We start from the raw sequence: 24,683 nt of genomic DNA on the forward strand, positions 1-24,683 counted from the left end.
ACCTCCAGCCCACACAATCAATTTAAACAAATAAGGAACATTCAGCTGTGTGGTTTGTTTGTTTGTTTGTTTTAATGACCTAAAAGCATATTGACTGTGGGTCTGTGGAGGAGAGAGCTGATAAGGCTGTTACATTTCTTCATAGCACTTCATACTTGTAATAGCTGTAGGTATGACAGCATGCCTCGCTGACTGACCCTACAGTGGATCCTAGGCGTACGCTTCTGACAATTTGAGAAGCAATTATATTTGAGAAGCAATTATATGATCTGGGCACTCAGGACAGCAGAAGATGCTCTTGGAATGCCAAAGCAGAAGGGAAATTATTGCCACAATTGTTTGATTTTGTTTAGTGAGCTTCCTTTTGTTTTAATTTGATACTTTTTATTTAATATACTTCAATGTTTTTCACATTTATTTGCTGCAGGTGTGTTTTGTTTTTTGTTTTGAAAAAAAGGAAATCAGCTGTCGAAAGCAAGTATACTTGGCAAAACACAAAGATAATAATGAATACTAGCCAAGATCACTAATGAGCTCCTGTGGAAGTCTTAAGGAAATCTATGAAGGCATTAGTGATCATCTCAAGATTAATAAAGGCATCAATTAATGTGCTTTTTGGACATATTACATTTTGTTTCAACATCTCAGCTCCACAACCATCTTGAAGATTAGCCTATATTTCCTTTTTGGGACCCTAATCCATCATAACCTCATTATTTAAACTTCAGATTCTCTGATGCCAGCAACTATTGACCATTTTAGCTCTTACTGAACTTCCCTCCCTCATCGTCATCTTCACATCTCCCTGCTTTCTGTGTCTCATTCAGACATACTGGACCAGCAAGCAACAAGTGAGGATGAAACGCAGCATGGACCAGTTGGCTTACTTATCTTAGTTACTCCTACAGCATTGGTCACATCTTGGCTTTAATGACAGTTGCATGGCTGGGAAGAGCTCAAGCTGAGACTATGACTTTCTTCTCCAGCGCAGAGGGCAGTGTCAGAAACACTCACGAGTATCGCTGCAGCTCTGGTGGTGCCAGCTTGGCTGCCAATGCTGGGCATTGGATGCCTTGTTGCAGACAAGCTAACAGGGCTTCACCTTCTCTGCCAAAAACGGTGCTTCTCTGCAATAAGAGCCACTTGGCAAGATGTCCTCTCAAACAGCATTTTACAAGGCAGCTTTAAAGTTATGCTTTTAAGGCTTTTAAGTTCTGCAATAAGGACAACTCAATGATTTCAATATGCTCTTGGTGTTATTTGGACTAATAGTAAGAAAAAAAAAAAAAAAAGGCAACAGACCGGGAGTTTTTATGGGTCTGATGCTAGGGAATGTGACAGACAGCTAATCTTGATCTCTCTTTTATTTATTTTATTGTTACAACCACTGAACAGACCATGCCTCTGAGATCCATTAGTTATTTTTGTGAGCTGTCCTTCCATAGTTGACATTGCTGAGGGAAAAAAAATCAGACATATATCATATTTAAATAAAAAAAAAAAAAAGGCATCACAAAACAAGTATCAAGCAAACTAGACCAATGAATTTATGATTATTTGCATCACTTATAGTTCCTCTGGTATATTCTCTCCAGGCTGGCTAGGGAACTTTAAGGATAGAATTACCAGCATAAACACTCCTCAGTTAGCACAGCCAGCAAACAGAAGCAACCTGCTTCCAGCTGAGCAACTCAAATGGAAAATGTTTTATGCAAGGCACCGCCCTCTTTGTCCTGGTCTTTACCTCTGGATTTGCCCCTGCTCACACCTGGATTTTCTGCGCAAGGGGCTCTCAGAGGCCCTGCTGCCAGCTGGCACTGCATTCAGCTGGTGACACCGGCAACTCTGCACTTGGTTGGGCACATGGCAAACTGCAGCACCTGACTTGCTGGAACCAGGCAATCCCAGCATTTGCAGCCTGAAGCGTTTATTTTTGTGTTTGTTATCCTCAGGTCAAGATAGTCATTATTGCTCTCCTCAACAAGAAGAAAAAATAGTTTGATTCTCATTTTAAGTAAAAATAAGCAAGGCATTTGCTATGTGTTTCACAGTTACAGTTTTGTCCTTTTTTTTTTTTTTTTTTTTTTTTTTTTTTAATTTAAACTAAACCAATCCATTCAACCCATTCTTCAGCCGCCCTACTTCAGGCACGCTATGCTCTGTACCGCTCGCTGTGCACGCACATTAGTGCACGACTTGAAAAGTGTGGCTCGGAGGCCACTGCCACATCCAGCACCGATGTCAGCAGCCGCCAGACCGGCTCCCACTGCAGGCAGCCTCCCGCAGGCACTGCATGCAGCCTTTCTCAGTTTCTGCTGGACCGTTTGTTGACAATTCCCCCGCTCCCTGGAAAGTTCAGCATAAACACACATGCATGCTTCAGATGCTTCCACGCTCACCACAGAAAAGCCTTATTTAAAAAAATAAATAATAATAATGAAAAAAAGAGCTCTCAGTTCTAAAAGTCTCTGAGAAAACTGTTCTCTGACCTGCGTTATTTATCACGTCAATGTGTTTACTGAAGCAACCTCTGCCACGCCACAGGTGGTGCACAGCACATCGATTCAGCTGCCCAGCACCACGGCATGGGTATGAAGAGCAGAGCACATGGCCCCATCACCCTGTCTCTGCCAGAGTTACTGCTGCACACCAGAGGACTTCATGTGGGTTTAACAAGCCAAAATCCATGCCGGTACCATGGGCTGGCCTTCTGCATTAGTACTAGAAAGTGAAACACAGCAGCAAATCACATGGATTTAAACCCTTGCCTTGAGACTTGCATAGGGGAAGGACTCTACCAGTTCTTCTCATCGCCACACAAAAATATGAGGGATTTCGCACCTTCAGAAGCAGGTAAAAGTATAAAGTCTTTGCAGAATTTACAGCTTTTTGCCTTCCCTTGCCATTAATGCTAGTTTCCAGCCCTATTTCATAGGGAGAGCTGCACATCCAGAATGCCCAGGGCCAAAACTTTTGGAAAAACTCCTGGCATGGAAGTGCTAACAAACAGTATAGAGAAGGCCCATGAACATATGGTGCTTATTTACAATCAGGACCTGCTACTCTAAATCTTCACTCCCCCCAGTGAGAAGTGTTTACTGGGAAAGGACAGCAGGACCAGAAGAGAATTCTAGAAAACTATATGACAAAATCTAAAACCATGCATTAGCAATTAGGAAAGGGGGAACAAAAGTTCCTATTAATACCCATTTCAAGCAAAATTGACTTTACCTTGTCAGGACTACCATGAAATTCCAGTGTGTAACTACTTTTCATCAACTAAAACCAAAGTCAATGGAAGGGCCTAAAACCTTATGTATTGACTGATCATTATCTTTATTACTTTTTTGGTGACTTAATCCCTGAAATCATGGCTGTAATGGTTTTCTTCAAAACGTTGCTTGTTCAATTTAAAAATAACGCACAGCCCATCGCACTGCAATTTTTACGTGGCAGATACTTAGAAGATGACGAAAGAAAACTAAATATCAGAGTACTCAAAAGCTAGTGACTTAGAGCTAAAGTAAACACAGAGTGACTTAACTCTTAAACACATGGCTGTCTGCATGCATGTTAGCTGGCAGAGCTTCTTGGCCAGCCTGCTGAAAAACAGTGGATGAAGTAGCTTGGTTGAAAGCAGCACATGCTCACTGCAAAGAGTAATCGAGCTGTTCTCAAGACCAGACTTGTGCTCTCTTCCTCTGGTATTTTGCATCAATTAGATGAAGAATGGGATTTAGATGCTTTTGCTGAACTTTTCAGCTCATCTCAAAATCAATATAGAACAACTGACTTTTTTTGTCCACTTCTGCTTGATTGGGTGAAACAGTTTCACATAAGCACAAAGACAATCATCTCAAGGAAAATTTAAACTTGTGTAAACTTTAAGTTTTTAAAAGAAATTTCTTGGATTCTAGTATCTAAAAACAAACCTGCATTCCTTAACCTAAACTCCTTAACAGAATCACAGAATCACAGAATTTCTAGGTTGGAAGAGACCTCAAGATCATCGAGTCCAACCTCTGACCTAACGCTAACAGTCCCCACTAAACCATATCCCTAAGCTCTACATCTAAACGTCTTACCTCAATGTCTAGGGCACTGAGACAACATAGCTGCATACGGGTCTGTAAGTCTACTCATTAAAACTACTTTCATTGGAACAAATGTGAATGTGGGGTAAATCATGCATAATAATATCACTGTTGGCATTTAAATAAAAACTGAAGTTAATATTTTGACTCTTTTCTCTCCCAACACTTATTTTATGCCAAAACCCCCTACTGTTTTACATGTACGGTTAAATTAGTCCTTGCTGCAGTTAAAATATCACCACACAAAACAGAGTACTAAGGAGCTTCACAAACACATTTCCTGAGCCAATGCTGGAAATAACCCACAGGAAAAGGCTGTTGTTGAGCACATAAATGGGTCTTTCATCAATTTCCATCTGAGATACTCTCTTATGTTATACATCAGGAACCTGCAGCGTGTAGCGTCAACGGCAAGGGGGGGACAGGGAGGCCCAAGCTGGAGGCTGGGAGCAAGGCCAGCATTAGGTGACAAACACACCGAGTTAGCTTCCCTCTCCTGGAGGAACAGGAAATATGCAGAAAGAATGCTGAAATCAGGAAAAAGCAAACATGGAACAAAAGAAGAAACCTTTAGAGATTGTGAAAATGAGGTGACACTGAGCTCCCGTACCCACAGGAGAGGGCGCAGGCCAAAGGAGGCGGCTGCGTGCCCTGCGGGGCCCCGGCCTCCTCCTGACACCTCGCTGCGCTGCCTCGCCTGGCACAACGTCATTGGGAGGAAGGATGAGGACATCCTTGTATTGTACCGGGGATCGATGGGAACAGCACAGCTATGACATTTTTGCCTTCTGCAGCTTGCACTTCTTTGGTGGGAAATGAACGATAACACACTTTATCATTTACTTCAGAACAGATAATGCATTTACACTCCAAATGGCTCTTTTAACGCATACGGATGGCACGTGCTCTGAGTATAACATGCCATAACTTGCTAGACCGTACAAAACAGTGACACAAGGAGCCACACAAAGCCTTTCTGGAAGCAGCAGAGGGATTCACCCAACAACCAGCGAGTGTCCCCCACCAGGCCAGTCTTGTCTCGGCTGCCACCGCCAGCGCTCTCCCCTCATACACACCAACACATCCAGCCCCAGCTGGACTTTGCAAAATGATAATGTCAGGAACTTCAATCACATCTATTTTTAAGTAGCACCTATAAACTTTGATACATTAAAAATCTTTTACTACTGCTTTTCTAATTCTAGAAAAAAAATTGCCATGCACCATACCTAGGACAATTTGCTTCACCATTTCTTTCTATCGACCAAGAGCCCTTCAAAAGAAGATGAAGGATAAATCAAAGCCACTCAGAAGACAGAAATTCTATTTCATGACAACTTTGGAGATCTTCACAATTGTTTTCATTTCATAAGGCTTTCCTAACATTTTCAAAACAGGATTGTATGCTAGAATGATGGACTTGGTTTTGGAAATATGCAGTTTTCCAATTCATTTCCCTCCCTTGGAGGTGACAAGAAAGCACTGGACCTCAGAATCTTTTCCAATGTCAAACCAAATGAAACCAGCACATTTCAAATATGTTTGCATGAGCATGTGTCAAAATAAATAAATAAATAAAATAAGTTCCTATTTTTTTCCGGTTAAAAAGAAAAAAGACAACAGCTTGGTATACTTCTCCCAGAGTGTTACAAGATTCAATTACTTTCCCAGAGTATGTATCTTCTTCTTGTAATACGTGAAATTATTTCAGATTGTATAGCAGACTAAATTATAAACCTGTGTGACTCAAAAGCACCCCAATACTAGGGAAAATTGCTCCTGCTATTGGAAAATCAGGCCACGGAGACAAAGACTTGCTTAAAGATTCCTGCAAGAAAAGAAAGAAAAAGACAACACACCCTACATGTTTTCTTAAGCAAAAAATTCACTGCAAATCTGTCATGCACTTTCATTGCACTACCCTAGCATTATAAAATAATTAACTCAACAATACAAAATAAAGTATTTCCAGGCCCATAGACAGTGATTTGAGCTGACCCTCTTGAAAGAGCAGATGGGCTCAGAGTGGTGTACAGCCACAGTGAGAAGGTCCCGGCATCCAGATACACCCAAATCCTTCCTGAAGTCTTCGGGTCTGAACACTGATATTTTTACCAATGTTACCATAGTTTTTCTTTAAACACAAAAATACAAACAAAATGCCTTCAATACCTAAAATGTATTTCAAGCATTCAAATCTTAGCATGCTCAAAAAATGTTTTTAGACGTTATTTAGACACTGCAGTATTTTGTCAATTTAATATTTCTCTTAAAAAGTTGCTGAACAGGAACCTTGAAGTTGTCTTCACAACCCACCACCACCCCCCCCAAAAAAAAAAAATCCCCCACCCCCCCCCCAAAAAAAAAATCACTAACATAGCCAATGACTAAACAGTACCACATTTATCTGGTGTAACACTACTCGTAAGAAGCATGCCTCAACCCTGATGAAGTTCAGTACATCAAAGAGGAATACCTATCAAAGCCAAGCGCTTAATCACACATATTTCAGTACTAAATTCACTATTCCAGGAAGGCTTTCATGGAGACACAATTGACCTCTTGAGGACTCAGTCGCTGAATCAGAATTTAGTCCTGGTAACTAAATTTACATTTTGCACTGGGGTGTTCATTTCTGGAAAATCAATGGACTAAACTAAATTTGCACAGATGGGGGGAAATAGGAAGTAGCCTATAATGAAAGCAACATGAAGATCTCAAAGCATCGTTGTCACACGGCACTCTCCCTCCTCCGACCCTTTCAAAAGGAAAATCCTAGCAGGAAATACAATGATGATGACACAGCTATAAATTTCATCCAAATCAATTAGTAATCATGTACACTTACAAAACCTTGAAGGAACAGCAACAAAAGTAGCCGGTAAATACAGTATGCTATTCCTGAAGGGTGGAGGAACCTGAAGAACAATTCTCCTGCCTCAAACAATACAAAAAAATGCAAAACGGAAGTCCATGAGATCCAGAGAAGTTCAAGTTACTGTTTTCTGTAGCATGACATATGTTCCAAATAATTTTTGCTTTTCCTCCAGACATATGTACACTCAAGTTTACTTTTGGTTATAATGAAGATCTTGTCATCTTCTTCAAAAAAAAAGTTATTAAGAATAGAAGGATAACATGTATAAATAATTCTCTTTTACTGGTAGGTTCTAAAAATCACATTACTTCAAAACAGCAATATTTTGATCTGCTGGTTTCTGATAATATTAAAAAGAATTGCTGTGTTGGTACCAGCAGCATGTACTTTTCTCCTCAGATTTCAGGCCTGGACTATTAGTTTCTCAAAAGTAACACCCTAAAAAAAAGCTGTTTTCCTTGTTGTTACCTGCAAGTAGCTAGTGATATTTAAAACTTACTTTACATTTATCTGTACATTTTTTTATTCCACAGCATCTACTCTTTGCTCCCTTTGTTTGCAGATTCCTCATAACAATGCATGCACTTTCATTATTCATTTTAATTTGGTGGTCAAACAGGTAGACTAGGGCAAAAATAAACAATCCTTAAAAACTGTTTAAGAGACTTTTTTCTACAGTGAAAACAAAACATGGATTATCTGCTATCAAGGTTCTGTCATTACTGTCTTTATTCAGTATATTCAGGTGACGTGCTGATAATCAACACGAGCCCCCAGGCTCCCACTGTCAGGCTCCATCCCCACTGTGTGGTTCACAGCCCACACCAGGACACTCACTCCCCTCCTTCTAAAGCCAAGCCCCACATCAGCAGAAGGGAAGCTGACATCAAATAACTCAAAACTCAAGTGGTTAGTGACAACTGGTACCCAAACCATTAATTATCCAGGCCTGCCATTCTAGATTTAAATTCCTGTGGGAAGGCCAAAGCAAATAAAAATTATCTGAATTTAATAAAACATACAAATTTAGGCTAAGCACATCAGAAGCTATTAACATTCTCCATTAAAGCCTACTGGTTTTACCAGATAGGATCAGGGAAAGCTTCTCAGTAGCCACTGGAGCACTGGATACATTATGGAGATTTTACACCTTCTTCCACAAAGAAATGTAACATTGGGGAGATGCTACTGAACTCTTCTAGTAATGCAAACCCTGTGTTCAGGATCAATATACTGCATATACGCTATTATTGTGACTAGACGTGTAGGCAATCAGTCTATGAACTTCTCAGAAGAAAAATCTCATTTATACCGGGTCTTTTATCATAAGATAACCTGCTTTGACACCCATTAGCAGTGCCTCACAGAAGTTTTATGTGCCATGATCTATGAAAAAGAGGTAAGCACATGTTCTGACAGGCTGGGGAAAATGCTAGCAGTAATTATTACAATAACATGGCATGTTTCTCTAACCAGTTTTATAATACCACTTGGCGCAGGGAATGCCAGAAGTTTCTTAAAGAGCTATGCAGAAAAGGGAAGATGGCATTGATAAAGAGGCTACAAAAGGAGCTAGGAAAACAACGGATGGGAAAACCAGAGAAACTGCCTGCTTGGCTCCAGCTGGGCTAGGATCCTGGCACCTTCCATGCAGAGCCAACACCAGCCCCTGCACCTGCTCCTCCAGACCCAGCTGGTCTGTCTCAGGAGACCACTGCCCCCCGTGTCTCCTTCTTCTCCTTGGGATTTCTTTGTTCCCTGAGACCTACTGAAGTAATTTCATATGTAAATAATTTCCTATGGTAGTTTCTGACTGGGACTCTATAGTAGTTTAACATAAACCCTGAGATGAAGTGTTCTGGTTATGTTTTTCTATGTGTGCTTTTTAAAGAAAAACACAACACAAACCCAGTTCTGCCAAGACCACCCAGCTTAGGGAGCACTACAGGTACAGATGTGCCAGGGTACAAGAGATCACTTAAACCCTTAAGTCACTGTTGGTACTGAGGAGGGATGCTGTGGAGAGGGAATAACCATAAATCTCATACACTCAGCCAGGTGAGAAAACTAAGCAGCCACTGCAGTCTCATGCCTACTGCGCTTTATTCAGCAAAATGTTCCTCTTCCTAAAACAAAGAGAAACACTCACCTGATTCATGACCACAACACAAACCTAAATAATCAAACATACATTAAATATATCCTTCTTTAGGTTTGGACTCACACTTCTTTGGTAAACCAAAGCAAGGAAATACCGAAAGAATGGAGTCAACAGCCCCAAAAGATAACCCAAAATTAGGTTTAAATAAAAAGCATACACCCGGTCTGGAATTCGTGGCACTTAAAGAATTCCATGATGAAAACAAGAAGCACCCTATTGTAAGCAAGAAAGATACTCAACAAGCATATAAGCAAATACATGTATACCAATACCAAGCCCGTAACTAGAAATCCTACTTCCCACAATAAAGTTTAATGCTTTCCATCAAACAGTCCAAAGTTAAGCATATCAACTCTGTAAACAATTACTAACAAAGGATGCCACTTAAAATGTAGCTCCACCTCTATAAGAGAACACGCTCCCCTAGAGAATAGAAAGACCCCTTGGAGCATGCATTTGCTGCTCACGCATCCAAAATGAAGCTTAGCTTATAATCACACATAACTCTTCTTTTTAATGGAAGATTTCTATCTCATTTGTTCTCATCAATATGCAAATACTCTCAAGAGTGTAAAGAAGCTTGCTGGGGACTATGAAATACACAAGTTGGGTATTTTGTTTAAATCCTTAACACTGGTCTGAGACAACGCTTAAGGTTCTGCAAGACCAACTGATTAGCTGAATTTAATTAGTTAAGTAATACCAAGTTGGGTCAAAACAATGTTTCACCCATTACAGTACTCTGACAGACACAGTAGGAAATGCTATTTCAGGAGAACGTGTTAGCCTGCCCCTCCCTGTGGCCCATTCCTCCTGCCAGCATCCACAATCACAGCACTACAGATGTTACGAGGTCTGCACCTGCCTATTCCATTTAGCATCTGTTTGGGACATCTCCGTGAATTGGTGCAATTCCTTTCTGAATCTGAGGACACTATCTATCGACCTCCACCACCTCCCTGGACAGTGTAACAGCCGTTTGCTCCTTGCCCTGCAGCGAGCGCTTCCTTTCTCCTACCGTGTCACAAACCCCTGTCTTTCCGAAATGTTTTATATGGGTCACGCAGGACTCATGCACTTCCACTAATCTTACTGCACCTGTTGGCACAGGAAGATACAGAATACCCAGTGTGTTCACGGAGAAGCAGTATCTTTTCTTATACCAGAAAAACTTTCAAGACCCGATGAAGAATTTGCATACCCAAAAGCTTGTCTGCTTTTTCCAGCTGTATCAGCTGATCTAAAAATATATTTATTTCTCCTACAAACCTAGCAACTGTGCACTCTATGGACATTTTTTCAAGTTGATCCTGAGACTGAGGTAAGGTTCATTCCTCCTTATTTAAGTATTCTTGAATACAAAAACATGACTGTATCTAATTGCTTTAATTTAAATTGGTAAAGCATACACGTGCATTTCCCAAATTTTGATCATGAATGAGGAATAAGTAGCTTATTTTTCCTCTTGACTCTCTTGACCAAGTGCAGTTTTCAGCACTTCAAAAGCAAATGCAGAGATATACAATAATGACCGTTCTGCTGACACTTAATGAAAGGGGTACAGCCTCTCAGCTCATCCCCCAAATGTGTTTACAACCACCAGAGCTGCAAGTGAGAGGTGTAGCCTCCCTTTCCGCTTTATGTTACCTGCCATGTCTCACACGCCTGCTTGCAGCTTGAAAAGTCTCCTCCACCTCATACAAGCTAGGGCTCTGGTCTTCCACACTGCTGGAATTCTGCCATTCCAAACAGAGATTTTTACCAGCACCCATAGCAAAAGGCAAGTTCTCATACTCCGGTATTTCCTCGTAGTGACGCACGTTCTCATATTCTGGAGCACAACTGCTGGTTACAGAATTCAAATGCATTTGGGACAAAATCTCTCCCGACACTGCGTGCCCATCTAAAGACTCCAGCCTCTGGGTATTTCGCATCTCAGGCTGGCTTCTGTTTCTCTGCCTCTTCTTCTGCACTGCTGGACTACTTATTTCCATAGAATGTGCCTTGGCAGATTTAGCTTTCCTTTCACTGCCTGCAGATGCCATATGCCGGCTGTTACCACTCCCATACCCTTCTCCAGTGGAAAGGTTAATGACAGAACTGTCCATTGACTGGCTGCCTTTGGACAGAAATTTTTGGAAGTCACTTTTCATTAAGCAAACCGACAGCTTCATGTTGAGAAACTTTTTCAAACTATTTTTCTTCTGCGGGTCTTTGCACGGTTTGTCTGTCCTGTCCATGTCCACAGAAGAGAGAGATTTGGCCCGAGGCTTTGTCACAACCGTCAAGTGGTTGAAGCTGGGAGCAACACTAGCAGTTTTTAATGACTCAGAATTTCCTGAAAACGGAAGAATAGGATGAGGTAACTTCCAGACAGGTTTCTCAGAGGATCGTTTAGGCATGTCACAGGATGACAATGCACCTTGCTCCTTGACTGGAGCGTGTGTGAAGTGAGATCCTTCCAGAAGGCTTTTCGATTTGTCTTCACTGGAGGCATAAGAACTTTTCTCCACAAGCTCTGCTGATGCAGCTTTCTTCAGCAGTCCTGCAGCTGGTAGGCTGTGCCGCTGTGGTTTCTTAGGAACGACTTTTGGAGAACTTTCATCCTTTATTTTCACTTCTTTATCTTCCACTTTTTGTAGGGAAACATGAAGACTATTAGAAGTAGGTGAGTGCTGACTGCCAGTTAGTTTGATTTGCTTTGGCAAACTCATGGACAAAGTATCACACCTGATAAAACTAGTCCTTTTGTCCACTGCATCTAGCATACTAGCATCATCTTTCATCTTACCCATGGAGTTACCTAAGTCATGGTCTGTATCTAAAGAACATTCAACATTTTCCACCAAATCACAAGTTTTGTGAGATAACTGAGGCAAAAGACTTTGCAGTGTTGACTCTTCAGTATCAGCAGGTTCCTTCACTGGATGCATTTTCTCTGCAATGCTTTGATTTATCTCAGATTTTTCAGGATGAAGCACTTCTGTATCATTGTTATAACAAACACTCTGACCAAGCACATTAATTTTTGCTGGCTTTTTAAGGCTTTGTTCAGCAGACCCAATGGGATCATTCTCTGAATTAGATGGTTCCTTTGTTCCTTCTCCTATCCCGTCTATGCCATCCTGCCGAACTAGACATGCAGCACGTGGCTTTCTTGGCTTAGGGATAGGGAGCGTTTTTGAGCACAGGATTGAACATGTTTCAGAGGAAGCTTTATCAGTGTCTATTTTCATACCCATTTCACCTGAAAACGTACTATTGCTACTTAAATGTTCATTTTCCAGGTTTTCCTGGTCCAATGGGCAGGAGCAACTGTGATGGTTTTCAGTCAAACTAGGACAAGTTTCAGACATCTGAAGCTCTTCAACAGTGTGCTTAATGTTAATATTTTGTTGCCTCCCATTAGCTACCTCAGAAGAAGGTGAAGACTGTACAAGTTCCATGAACTCTATTTTAACATCATCCCTGGAGCTGTTGCCATCCCTTTTGTCAAGTTTGTCTGCACACCTGTGCCTCACAGGACTGCTGTTGGGGAATACACCATGAGTTAGAACATCTTTAAGCTTCTCTTCCAAAATGCTGGCTTTCAGAACCACCTGATTTCTATTTGCCAATTTTTCATTGGGACTATCCCCCAGAGCTAGCACAGTTTTTTCACCTACTTTGATGTTCTCTAAGTTTTCAAAGTGCTCAAGAATGATCTGAGTTTTACAAGTGTTCTCCCCGTTTCCAAGCTTATGAAGGCATTCATATTTGCAAGATGATACAGGTAGAATGTATGCTGTGTTATCTGTATTCCCTTCCAAGGCTTCATTTTTAGAGTTCAAGTGGTCTAGTGTTTGAGAAGAATCTCCTCTGTGTTCCTCAAAGCTTTTGGTGCTTTTCCTTGTAGAGGATGGAGGCTTAACTTCTGGAACAGATGAGCTCTTGAGAACCTTCGGTTTTGGTGCAATCGCTGGCTTAGTTTTCTTTGCTGCTTGAATAACACCAGAAAGTACAACATCAGGCTTCGGTGCAACAGGTGGAGGTGTCGCCTTGTGTCCTACCACAAATTTTGGTTTGGGGGCCACAGGCGGCTTCTTAATTTCTAGGAAGGATGGAAAACAAAGAACGTTAGTCACCATCTGCCCACAGAACAACTTCACCTGCATCACAGCATTATTAGAAGTCTCATAACATTTAAATCATGTGCCCTACAGGACATTGGTGTGTATATGTACATATTTTTCTCTTAAAAGCATGCCTCCTTTCCCTATCTTTTTTTTTTTTTTTTTTTTTTTTTTTTAAACTAGTTGCTTTTCTTGCTTTTCTTAACGGGCACAATCAAGGGGATGAGAAATCTTCAAGGGTTTCTCAACTGTTCTCAACAAGGGTTTTCAACTGTTTGTTGACAAACAGTTTAACTTTATGAAAATGTATAACCCTCAGATACTGAAGTACGATTCTAATGAAAACAGAACAGATTAGCCTGTTTTTGAAGTTTGCACTATAGTAATACCTTTTAAAACTGTTTCAAATGTGTTAAGTGTTTAGTGTACAATAAGCCGTGAAGAGACAGGTGAACATCCAGGACAGTTCAGTCCCTTCCCCTACCACCTTTGGAAATGTGTAACCTAAAAATCCCCTTTATCTTCCTCTTCTTTTCAAACACTATTTAGATATTTAGATGGATTGCCGTTCCATCTGTAAAACTAGCATATGTCAACACCACCCGTTCAGCTAAATGAGCCTGTGGTGTAAAATTAGTGCAACAATTTGCAGCAAGTCAGTGTTTTCCTGACTTGCTCAATGAGTAAAACGTTATTTCTGTGCATCTTATAAAATTACTCTTCCCAGCATGCTACTGTGACCTAGAAACAGCCACCACTGCTATGACTTATGACCCACTTGACTGCAGTGGATGACGAAGCCCAGAGAGAGTAGAGGGCAGGAAAAGGAGCACAAGAGGAACTTGGAGACCATTGTGCTCTGATCCCACTCTTTTTTTTTTTTTTTTTTTTTTTTTTCAAGATATGCCTGAAGCATTTTCATGTTGCAGCAGATAATTTATGACCGGTGCATATCCTGGATAATAATTTCTACATGCTCAGAGGGATTTTGACATATGAAGGCTGACTTATATAATAAACAAGTTTCTCATTCTATTTTTTTAAATGTACTACCTCTGTATTTATTTGCTGTGTTTTGAACAATATTTTAAAATACTTTCAGGAAGTCGTAAATGTGTTATATAAAAATCTCAAGAAAACATGATAATTGATGTAACACATGCAAAGGGATTGGTTAAGCCATTGATAAAATGCTCCTTTCAACTTTGGGCATGGTGAATTATTATTATAGATGTGTGATTCTATCCAAATTCCTAGCCTAGAAACATAAGAATAATGTTTCAGTCTTGGGGATTTTTTTCTGTTTTCTGTTTGTCTTGTCTAGATAACTTAAAAAAAAAAAAAAAAAGGCAGATGCATTCAGATGCAAGCATTTCCCAAACACTAAGCCACTGCTCTAAGCAGGCAGCCAGAAACAATGTCTCCACTATAGAAACAGGAAAACGATGTTTTTCTAGGACATGAATCATTAAATGGTATCCAGACTGATTCTGCTTAGGCTTAGAACAGCTGCCCTTGCTGCACGTCTATTAGCAAAGAGGTAAACGTGATGGCAGAGACAATTTTTGAGCTGTTTTACAGGAGGGAGTGCAGGATTTCTTTTGAAAGGTATGGCTCTAGGTAGCCAAAGATGACGGCCAGCAGTGACTCAACTATCAGTTACTGCAAAGGATGTACCACCTTCGATTTCCTCTCCAAAAACAGGGATTTCCCATACAGTGAACTGCAAGTCAGTAGTTTGCCAGGGGAAAAAAATAACCCTTTGGATGGACAACCACTGATCCTGAAGACAGACAGACTTCTTGTACATTGCTTTCAGACACCGCAACTGCCCATTCGGGTGGGAATAAAATGATGGCAATAGAGGACCCTGCTTTCTGCAGTAAAAAGAGATGACCCGACAGGATGTCACAGAACACAGCGCTGTGGTAGTCCTGGGCCGTGCTCAGTAATATTTATTAAATTGTTAAAGCTCCCTGAAAACAGGAGAGAGGCAGTCTGCCTGGGAAGCCTTCCTGATCCCCAAATGAGAGAAGCAGATTGCAGAAGATCCAGGAGATTAAACACTGGCTAGGTAAGTGATATCCCATGGATTAGTTGTCCCACTCCATAAGCCAAAGTCTGCCACCCTCAGAAGATTCTTTCTCTGCTGTGGAACTGCCTAATATTTCAGAGAGCAATAGCCTGCAGGGCTTTCAAATAGTGTACATTAGGGAAGACACCGAGAAGGTACGGTGTACTACTATTATTTGACTGTGAGATTCAAAACTAAAACATTAACATGTAAACGGATGCGAAGAAAACAAACCCGTTGTTTATATGCCAATATTGGAAACCTGGTAACGAGTAGAGCCAGTAAAATTAACACCTGATAAGAAGTGTGATTTAGTAACATTTCTGAAGCCTACTAGAATTTTTCAAATGACTTCGATGTTAAAAGCCATTGGAGCAGGCAGAAGAGACAGACAAATTGCATGGTGTAACAAAGACCCCACTATCTGCTTTAACATGACTGCCAGTTGCATCTAAAATGGGTAGGGGTCAATGTATTAACAGGCATGTGACAGTCTCAATACCAAAACAGATCTGCAGGAGACAGCTGAATGAGAAGCCCTTTCAAAATACTTTTATGACGAGAAAGTAAAGAATCCAGGAAGAGAATGCACACCAATAATTTTCCTCAACAAAACATATTCAAGTTTCTGAAAAACACAAATGATGAACTTCTAAACAAACAAACAGAAAAATAACAGTAGCTAGGCGAGGGTAAAAGTGTATTAGATTAGAAATTGGTAAATGAAGTTCTGTTGATTATCAACTAATTTAATTCACAGTATAAGAATCCAAACCATTTTGACATAGTGCAGTGCTTTAAAAGGGACATTTTTTCCATCCTTGAAAGACAGAAAACTAAGTAGGAGGCAACTACTTATATATAAAGGTGTAAAGAATGACTGGAAGTCATGAGAGAATGACTTTTTGTTAAAGTGACAAGTGAAAGCAAGCCTTTTTGGTGAAAAACAATAATCAAACATAATCAAGGAAACACTATACAACAAAAGCACAGTGTGGTGACTTATTTGGATGACAGGGTTTTTCCTGGTACCAAATGGAACTGTTCACCTAAGAACAGAGGCTGTTGGTTGTAATCAACAGAGCTGAAACTGAAGAGAATTTGGAAATAAATCATTGTTGATACCTATTTTGTATGAGCTAGGTCTGCAGCTACAGTGGTAAATAATCCTCCAGATTACAAGAAGATAAACGTTAAAAAAAAATTACAGGCATTGAAAATATTTGTGTATGCAGCAACTGCCAGACTGCGAGTGGCATGCTGTGTCACTTCTGGCATTCTTACAGGAGAACTTGGGACGAATTCAAGAAATAACTATAAGGAGTATCTAAAGTATAAAAACCGTACCTCAAGACCCAGGAAAGCTCATCCTGCTTAATTTAGCCAAAAAAATTAAGAAGTGAGATGGTGATAGAATATATATTCATGCACATGTGAGAGTTTTATGATTATAGATGGCTCTTAATCAGGAAACAAAGACATGCAGAGACCCCACAGCCAAACTAGAAAGAAGAGTTGGAAGTTATCATTAAACCCCAAGGATAATTAACTACAGCAACACCTTGCCTAGGGTAGTCGTGGTGTCAGCAGTGCTTACAATCAAGCTAAACTCACTTTCTGAGAAGTGTAGTAATTTCAGAGGAAATTCTGGTCTGAACATTGGATTCGCCAGTTTGTGGTAGTTACTGAGGGAACAGAGAATCACTATCACTTCCCCTCCACCTCTCTCCAATCTTACCCCATTGCTTAGAGGATCTCTGCACCCAGACTAGCATGCAGGGCTACCAGTAAGAAAACCAAATGATTTCTTATAAAACATAAAGTTATATTTGAATAAATGGATTAAATGTTTAGGAGTCACGGAAGTGAGCAGAGATATCCTCTGGCTTGCTTGACTAGGAAAAGGAAGAAATCCATAAATAAAGTGAGTAACAAACCTGCCTCACCAACAGGAAATCTATTGCTTATCAGTAAACAGCCAACACTAGTGCTGGAGGGAAAAAAAACAAACAAGGATGATGCTTGAAAATACTAAAACACACAATGTTAAAAAAAAAAAAAAGGATTAAAAGGGGCATTATTTTTCTAACAATAACTAGCCAGTAGCGCTGTAGGCTGATGCACACACTCCCTCTTTGTCCATCTGCAGGTCACAGCACAGGCTGGACGTTTCTCCCTGGGGCGAATTATCTCCTGCAGTGTGCTGAGGAAGAAGTTACACCCATTCCCATCCTGCTGAGTCTCTCCGTGCCCCTCAGCCTTGCCTGGCTGAACACGTGTTCCCGTCCTACCTTCACTGTGCCTTGCAGGAGGATGGGAACACCCTGGAGCAGCTCGAGCTCTCAGAGCCTTGGCCTTTGCGCCTGTTTCTGTTCCTCAGATGATAGGGTTTGGCAACTGAGGGCCTCACGTAAAAATGCTTGTGTCTGTTCTACGCAACACCAGGAATGAACAGGAAAGCCAGCAAGACAATGCAGCCCTGAAGAACTGTTATGAAACAGCAATAAATCTTCTCCTCGGATTTTGACACCGTGCTATCATGCCCACCCAGCATTTATACGAAGGAAAAGGACTGGGGGAAAGAAGCTGTATGAAGTTGAACTGTGCCAAAAAACCTCAAATATCACTGCTGTAAACCTACAGCTAAGGGAACGTTTTCCCAAGTTGTGTTTATGCCCACATTTTTAAACAACTTCCACATTTGGGAACAGCAAAAGAACAAGAAAAAAATGATGTTCACCTGCACCTGGCCAAGAAAATGGGGACAAAAGGTTCCTGCTGCCAGAACACGAGTCTGGTCTACGATCGATCATCCCAGCCCTCCTTTACACCAACCTAACAGGCTACTGAATGAACACAGAAGCCTGTGGAGGAGTACAGGCCGTCGTGCAGCCACAGCTGGATATTGTGCTTTGTGAGCTCCCCACGCACAGAGGCCTTGCTCCTGGGCCCCCGAGTCCTCCACGGGACGGGCTCTGCTCACCCATGAGGCCACTCCTCTTGGGGCCCCGCAACCCGCCCTAAGGCAATTTTCTTTTTTGAACCACGAAACTGTAGGAAGGCAGTGAAATGATCAATCAGGGTCATGAAAGATTTTTACAGCAGCTAGGCCTAAATTTGGGGTACAGGTACCCAATCAAGTGACTATGGGGGTAAGCCAGGGCGTGAATTTAACGGCACTGTCACGCTGTAGTGGCTGACCATACACATACTCCTATCTTACCGTATGTATACAAGGGGTCAGGCTTTTAGAGACCTTCCAGGGAGAGATAATTATTGCTATGTGCTCAGGACACATTCAAAGATGACCGTGATGGCAGTGAGCACACTGCCAGAGAAACAGATACATTATTCTAAAACTCAGGTTCTCTAACAGCCTAAATTTCCACAACTGACAGCAAGACACTTCAGTTCAACTACTTTATTGTCAGTTACAGAAAGGTTTCATCAGATACACACCTCAAAAAAGTATTCCGAGTGCACTGATTTACTTCCCGTGAAAAATTGTTTGTTTTATTATGCAGACACTCTAATTTTTTCAGGTGCCACAATGTTAAAAAGCAAACAGAAAGAGGAGTGAGTCACGACATCCCGGAAGATCACACGTGTAGTTTTTAAAATACAAGGGAAGATGATGGTTTCCAGCCACTACATTTTTAGAAAACATCCTAAACAAACTGCAAAAGGAAAACATTAATTTCGAAATCGCAGGTTGTTCAGCAACTTGTTGAAATAAAACAGGAAAGTTGGGGATAACTTTAGAGTAAGTGAAGGGATAAATAAACAACCTTTGAAGATCGCATGTGGAGATAACGCCAAGCAACTCTAACAGGACTTGACATATCAGAGGGTTAAAGGGGCACTAAACCCTCGAGGCCTCATTTCTTCAGTGCTTGAAAGCAACAAAGTTTGATTGGAAAAGTCACATTGATTTTGTTTATTCTGTTCCTGCTCTAATTTTCCCCCCTTGATTTACATTTTTGACATTAAAATGCAGTACATAGTTCTCATTGCTGCTGTCAAATCAGATTTTGAATCTGAGCTATATGTTCTGCGCTCACCAAATAATCCGTACGGATTCGCATATAAGGGTTGTTCCTTTGGCAAGAAATAATAAATGTCAAAGTTGTAACTCTGAGCTTTTGTTTTTCCCTTTTAAAGGCAAAGCCTTTGCTTGAAGACAGCACAATAGTTCCAGGCAGAAAACAAGTAAATGTGCATTCATCAGCATCCTATATAAATAATACGCGGTACATGAGAAACCAATGCAATACTAGCTATAGCTGAAAGGTAAAGCCAACCCACAGGTTGCTCACTACAGTAAGATTGTAAATTATCTACAAGCATTTTAAGTAGGTGCTATCATTTCTGAGTTATGAAGAAGCACAGATTTACATACATGTTTTTGTATAGGAAAGCGTCAGCTATGAAAGAACAGTTTAGTCTGCCACAGAATTAACACCCCAATCTGAACTGAGATTTAACTGAAACAATTTTGTTAGAGGAAGTAGAAAAGAATTGCAGCAACAAACTGAAAAAGCACCCTATCATTTAGATAGGCAAAAGGCAAGCTAGAGTGGAGTTAAGGCTGGGCTGTTAATGTGGACCTTCTGCAACTTCTGGCAATGGACTGAAGCTGTATTCAGCATTTCTCTCCCTACCATAGTTCCCTCAAGTAGCACAGTCCCTCTTTCAAGGAGCCCTGGTTATCAATCTGAGGTCACTCATATCTGCAAATCGTAATCACAAATATTAAAGCGATACTGACGATGCTCTGCCAAACTGCATTGTCCTAAAGGTGCATTAACACAGGACAAGAGACGCTCGAGCCCTCCACGTTAACCTGAGTGCAGAGCAGAAGGCTAGCCAGGTGTTTCAAGCTCCACCTGAAGTCTTCACTCGTGCCAACATTTTTCATGAAAAGCTGCGTTTTCAAGCAGTTCTGAGAAAGCTGTTTCACACAGCACAACCCACTGCAGTACCTGAGTTAGCAACCCAAATAATTCCAGTACAAGAAAGAGCTCCTACAGCTCACTGGGCTGAAACTAAAACGCAGCAGTCGGACAGCCTTTATTTGAGCACCAGCCTTACAGAGCGTGTCTGTGTGTTTCAGGACCCAAATTCTGGGGCACTACGAGGAGGCAGACGCGAAGCCCAGGTCTCGGTCTCCTCGGTCGTACCCTGCCCGTGAGCTCCTCATCTGACCTGTCCGAAGCTGTCCGGGTTCTGCCAACAGGACCGTCAGATCCCCGATCCCGTTCCTCCTGTTCGCCCTTTACTTTCCTGTGCTCACAGAACCCACCTCACAGCACCGCTCGGCTCCCTGCCCCCCGGACAGGGCTCCCTGCGCCTTCCCGGCAAATCTCCTGCTAAAATTCACATTTTTCACGAATCCTTCACACTTTCTTCACACCGATTTTCCTCTGCACCCCTTTCCCTTTTCCTTTCCAAGGGGCTTTGCTGACCCCAGCCCCTTCCTGCCCACCTTCCCCACCACCACCCCAGCAGCAGCGGGGAGGCTCAGCCCCGTCCCGCCGGACCCCTGGAAGCCCTGCTGGGCACCGGGGATCTGCCCCGCTCCTGAGAACTTGGTGCCGTGCCGCACTCAGCTCCGGCAGCCCCGCTCCGCCCGCCCCGTCCCGTCCCGTCCCCGTGTCCCGCACTCACCGGCGGCGCTCATGGCGCGGTCCCGCCCCGCCGGGGGCACCAGGAGCCCGTGGGCCCCGCGCCCGCTCCCGCATAACGCCCGCGGCGGGCACCGCGCCGCCGGGACACGCCCCCCGCGAGGCCACGCCCCCTATAGACCACGCCCTTTTGCTGACCACGCCCCCACTGTCCACACCCCCTCTGTATGGCCACGCCCCTCCGTGCCCCCACACAACCCCGGCTGCGCCACCTGCCGGCCCGCCGCGCGGCCACGCCCACAAAGTGACCACACCCACTCATAGCCCCCCCCCCCCCCGCACCGCCTCCATGTATGGCCTCGCCCCCCCCCCCCGCCCCGCAGGCAGGAAGCGGGTGCTCGCGGCGCCTTCTGGGAGTTGTAGTCCCCGCCCCCCCGCACTCCGCCAGGCGGGGAAGGTGCCGCCGGCGGCGGGGCGGACTCCGTTTCCCGTCGTGCCCGCGGGGGGTGGCATGGCGCTGCAAGGATGACACCGGAGTTCGACGAAGAAGTGGTGTTTGAGGTGGGCGCCGGCGGCGGGCCGGGCCCGCGCTTCTCTCCGCCCCTCGCGGGGGCGGCGTGCGCGGGGCGGCGGCCGTTGGGCGCGGGGCGGCCGTTGGGCGGCCGGGCGGGGGCGGGGGCGGCCGTTGGGCGCGCGGCCCGGCCGTTGGGGCCGCCTCAGGGCAGCGCGCGGGGAGCGGCCCGGCCCGGCCCGGCCTTTGTGAGGCGGCGCCGGGCCCAGGGGGGGCCGGGGCCGGGCACTGCCCCCTCCCCCCCTCGGTCCCTAACGGGGTCAGCGGGTGGCGGGGGCCTCGTCTGGAGCGGCTGGGAATGGGCAATGGGGAATGGGGAATGTGTCTGCGCCTCACGATCGGATGGGTTCGCAGGAACTGACCCAGCGTGGGGGTTACGTGTTTCCTGGGGTACCCGAAAAAGGTATTTGTAGAGGGAACGGTCTGTAAAACGCTGCATTATAATCCAGTGTTATGGGTTATAACGACAAAGGATGTGGTTTAGCCAGGGTTTGAAAAGCTCCTCAATTAAGGAACGCAGAGTAGCATCAGTACCGCCTGTTCACGGCTCTGGCCTGTGCCACAAAGTTTTCATCCCCAATCAGCCTCGCACGCTATCAGCAAAGCCTGTCACTTGTGTTGCTGTCATCATAAAATCACTGAGCTTGGAAGACGCCTTCACGATCATCTGGTCCCATCGCTTCCTCAAGCGATGTAAATCCTTGGTGAGAATATTTCACAGGTGCAGTGCCTGCCCCCTGCGTGCACTTCTTCAGTAGCAGTGGTATTTGACCTGTAGCCCCACGGTTCTTTAGTTACTGCAGCAATTTCCATTTAGACTAAAAAAGAAACAGTTCCCCTATGTGGGGAGTAAGAGATCTCCCTGCATGCGTGTGTGCACTTGACTGTTTTCTTTGTGTTTTGGAAATGCGTTTCCTGCACTAGTAAAGGTGTTTTGACACCTTGCTGTATCGAGTATGTGTTACTACGTCACTTGCTGGGTGTCTCATGAAGGAAATTCCAACTATAACAAGATAAAGAATAGCGAATAACCCCACGCAGGTGAGCCAGAGAAGGAAATTTAGCCAGGAGAAGAAAGCATCACAGGTATTTAATGCTGCAATGTGTTTATTTTTAACTACTATTTCATTTTTGTTCTTGGGCCACAAACTCTCCTCAGTTATCTGTGGTTTATAGGAAGCAGCTACGTTTTCTTCTGCAGCACAGGAGGCTGCTTCTCAAGTTATACCATTTCTTATAACATTTCAAGTTATACCAGTTCTTACCATTTCTTCCTTGCTTTAAGTCTAATGATTCTGTTCTTATCGTGTATTTAGTGTCTTTGGCTAGGTTCCTTGGAAAGCACTAGCGCATTAGATGACAACATGGGAATTAGTACCGAGAAAGAAATGGACAAAGCAGGGAGGACATCTTGTTTTGGTCTTGAGAACCTGGAGTCCGAGGTCTCTTTTGGAAGAGTAGAGAAGCTCATGAGGGCCAGAGCACTGAGAAAAGCATATGAAGGATGCCAAGAAATTAGGCAGCTCCAGAGATAGAACATGCATACCATCTCTGCAAAGCTGCTATGAAGATAATAGTGTGTGTTCAGCAGCTAGTGCACCTCTGCTTCTCTCTCATACCTTTGGTAATTTCTTTCGCTTCCTCCTTTTATTTTCTTTCCACCAAGGTATGAGGAGAGCAGGACACAGCATCTCTTCTGCTCACTCACACTGGAAGCCAAGGTTTTTGTTTCAGTTTGACTTGTGCAGGAACAGCCAGCACCTTGCAGTAGCTTTTGTTGATACTGCTCTGTAAAGTCTTCCACTGCAAAAATAATTCATAAATCATAGAGTATCCCAAGCTGAAAGGAACCCACGAGGATCATCAAGCCTAACTCCTTGCCCCACTTAGGACTACCTAAATCTTAAACCATTTGTCTGAGAGCATTGCCCAAACCCTTCTTGAACTCCAGCAGGCTCAGTGCTGTAACCATTTCCCTGGGGAGCCTGTCCCAGTGCCCGACCACCCTCTGGGTGCAGAACCTTTCCCTAACCCCAGCCTGACCCTCCCCTGTCCCAGTTCCATGCCGTTCCTTTGGCTCCTGTCGCTGTCCCCAGAGAATGAGCACCCAGAGTTGGTTAGTTCTTTTACCTCACTAAAATTACCAGGAAAAGTTAGACAGTTTTCCTAGAAAACTATGAATGCGTTGTTACTTCAGTGTAGATCAGGCAGAGAGAGAAGCAAAAACAGCTTGTGATCAGTGGGTTTGTTGCTGTGTGCCGTGGGTAGGGGTGTCTTGTAGGCTCCCCAGTCTGTGCATGGGAGAAGTGCCTGTATTCAGCTATGAAAAATGGAATCGTTTTGCTGGACGCAGAGTTTCAGAAGCCTTTGATGCTTGTATGCAGCAGTGGACACAAAGAAGCAGACTGTCTGACTGTGCCACGCTGCTGGTGTGCTTCCCCATGCCTCCGTCAGCTGTACAGCATTTCAGTGGTCTCTTGCAATGCCCTTGGTATCTGCCTGTTGGAAGCTGTCACCTGTATGCTTTTCCCCTCCATTTGTGTTTACTATCTTCCTTTACAAGTACAGCGTGAAAACTATCATGCAACAACAGGAGAACCCAACTTGCTAGGATCCCTTATGTTCATGAGGTGTTTCCAGGATGGTCCTTTGTTTGGTCAAGAGCATGCCAAAAGCTGTTCTCTACCTGATCACCTGTTAAGTCTTCCTGGGCCTGTTTAGGTGCCTCATGTGTCAGTCTCCTGAGTCAGTAGCTAGGAGTAGTGGAGGTCCTTGAGAATTATGCTTGGGATTGCCACCATGTAATGCCATTGTACCAGTCTGGGGAAAAGAGTCTTTGCTGCAGCTTTCAAAAAACTCCTGCATTCCTGCAAGTGACTATAAATGCACTCTTCTCTATTCTTACATTAAAGAAATGTTGTCATTGTTGTGATAACAAATGCCTAATCAGGAAGGAAGCGATCCTTCGTGTTTTTCGTGTCCAAACAGAATGGGTAGGAGAGAGAAGAGAAGCAGAACAGGGTATGCTTCACCTGTTCCACATCACAGTTATGTCCAGTGTTATTTTCTGCATATTTTTCAGGTCATAGCTCTGTCCAGCAGGCCTGAAGGCATCAATTTCAACCATCTGCATTACAAATTGTGCTGTAGCAAACAAGTGATGTCCCGC

General features: G+C 43.3%; 2 protein-coding genes across 4 annotated transcripts in view; one reads left to right on the forward strand and one right to left on the reverse strand.

The window, feature by feature from the left end:
• Positions 1-21,079, reverse strand: part of FGD6 (FYVE, RhoGEF and PH domain containing 6) — a 71,506-nt gene extending 50,427 nt beyond the window's left edge. The window contains exons 1-2 of the mRNA XM_082784886.1: positions 20,987-21,079; positions 10,781-13,223 (exon numbers count right to left, since the gene is read on the reverse strand). Coding sequence (XP_082641012.1) covers positions 10,781-13,223; positions 20,987-20,999 — 2,456 coding nt within the window. The 5' untranslated portion in view covers positions 21,000-21,079. The remainder of the gene's footprint in view (positions 1-10,780; positions 13,224-20,986) is intronic.
• A 304-nt stretch (positions 21,080-21,383) lies between these two features.
• VEZT (vezatin, adherens junctions transmembrane protein) overlaps positions 21,384-24,683 on the forward strand; it is a 62,224-nt gene continuing 58,924 nt past the window's right edge. For all 3 annotated transcript variants that reach the window (XR_014319577.1, XM_082784922.1, XM_082784923.1), the window contains exon 1: positions 21,384-21,504. Coding sequence is in view for 2 of the 3 variants with exons in the window: in XM_082784922.1 (XP_082641048.1) it covers positions 21,469-21,504 (36 nt within the window). In the remaining variant the exon portion in view is untranslated. The remainder of the gene's footprint in view (positions 21,505-24,683) is intronic.

Source organism: Aythya marila, assembly GCF_965140915.1.
Source record: "Aythya marila genome assembly, chromosome: 1".
Classification (NCBI taxonomy): Eukaryota; Metazoa; Chordata; class Aves; order Anseriformes; family Anatidae; genus Aythya; species Aythya marila.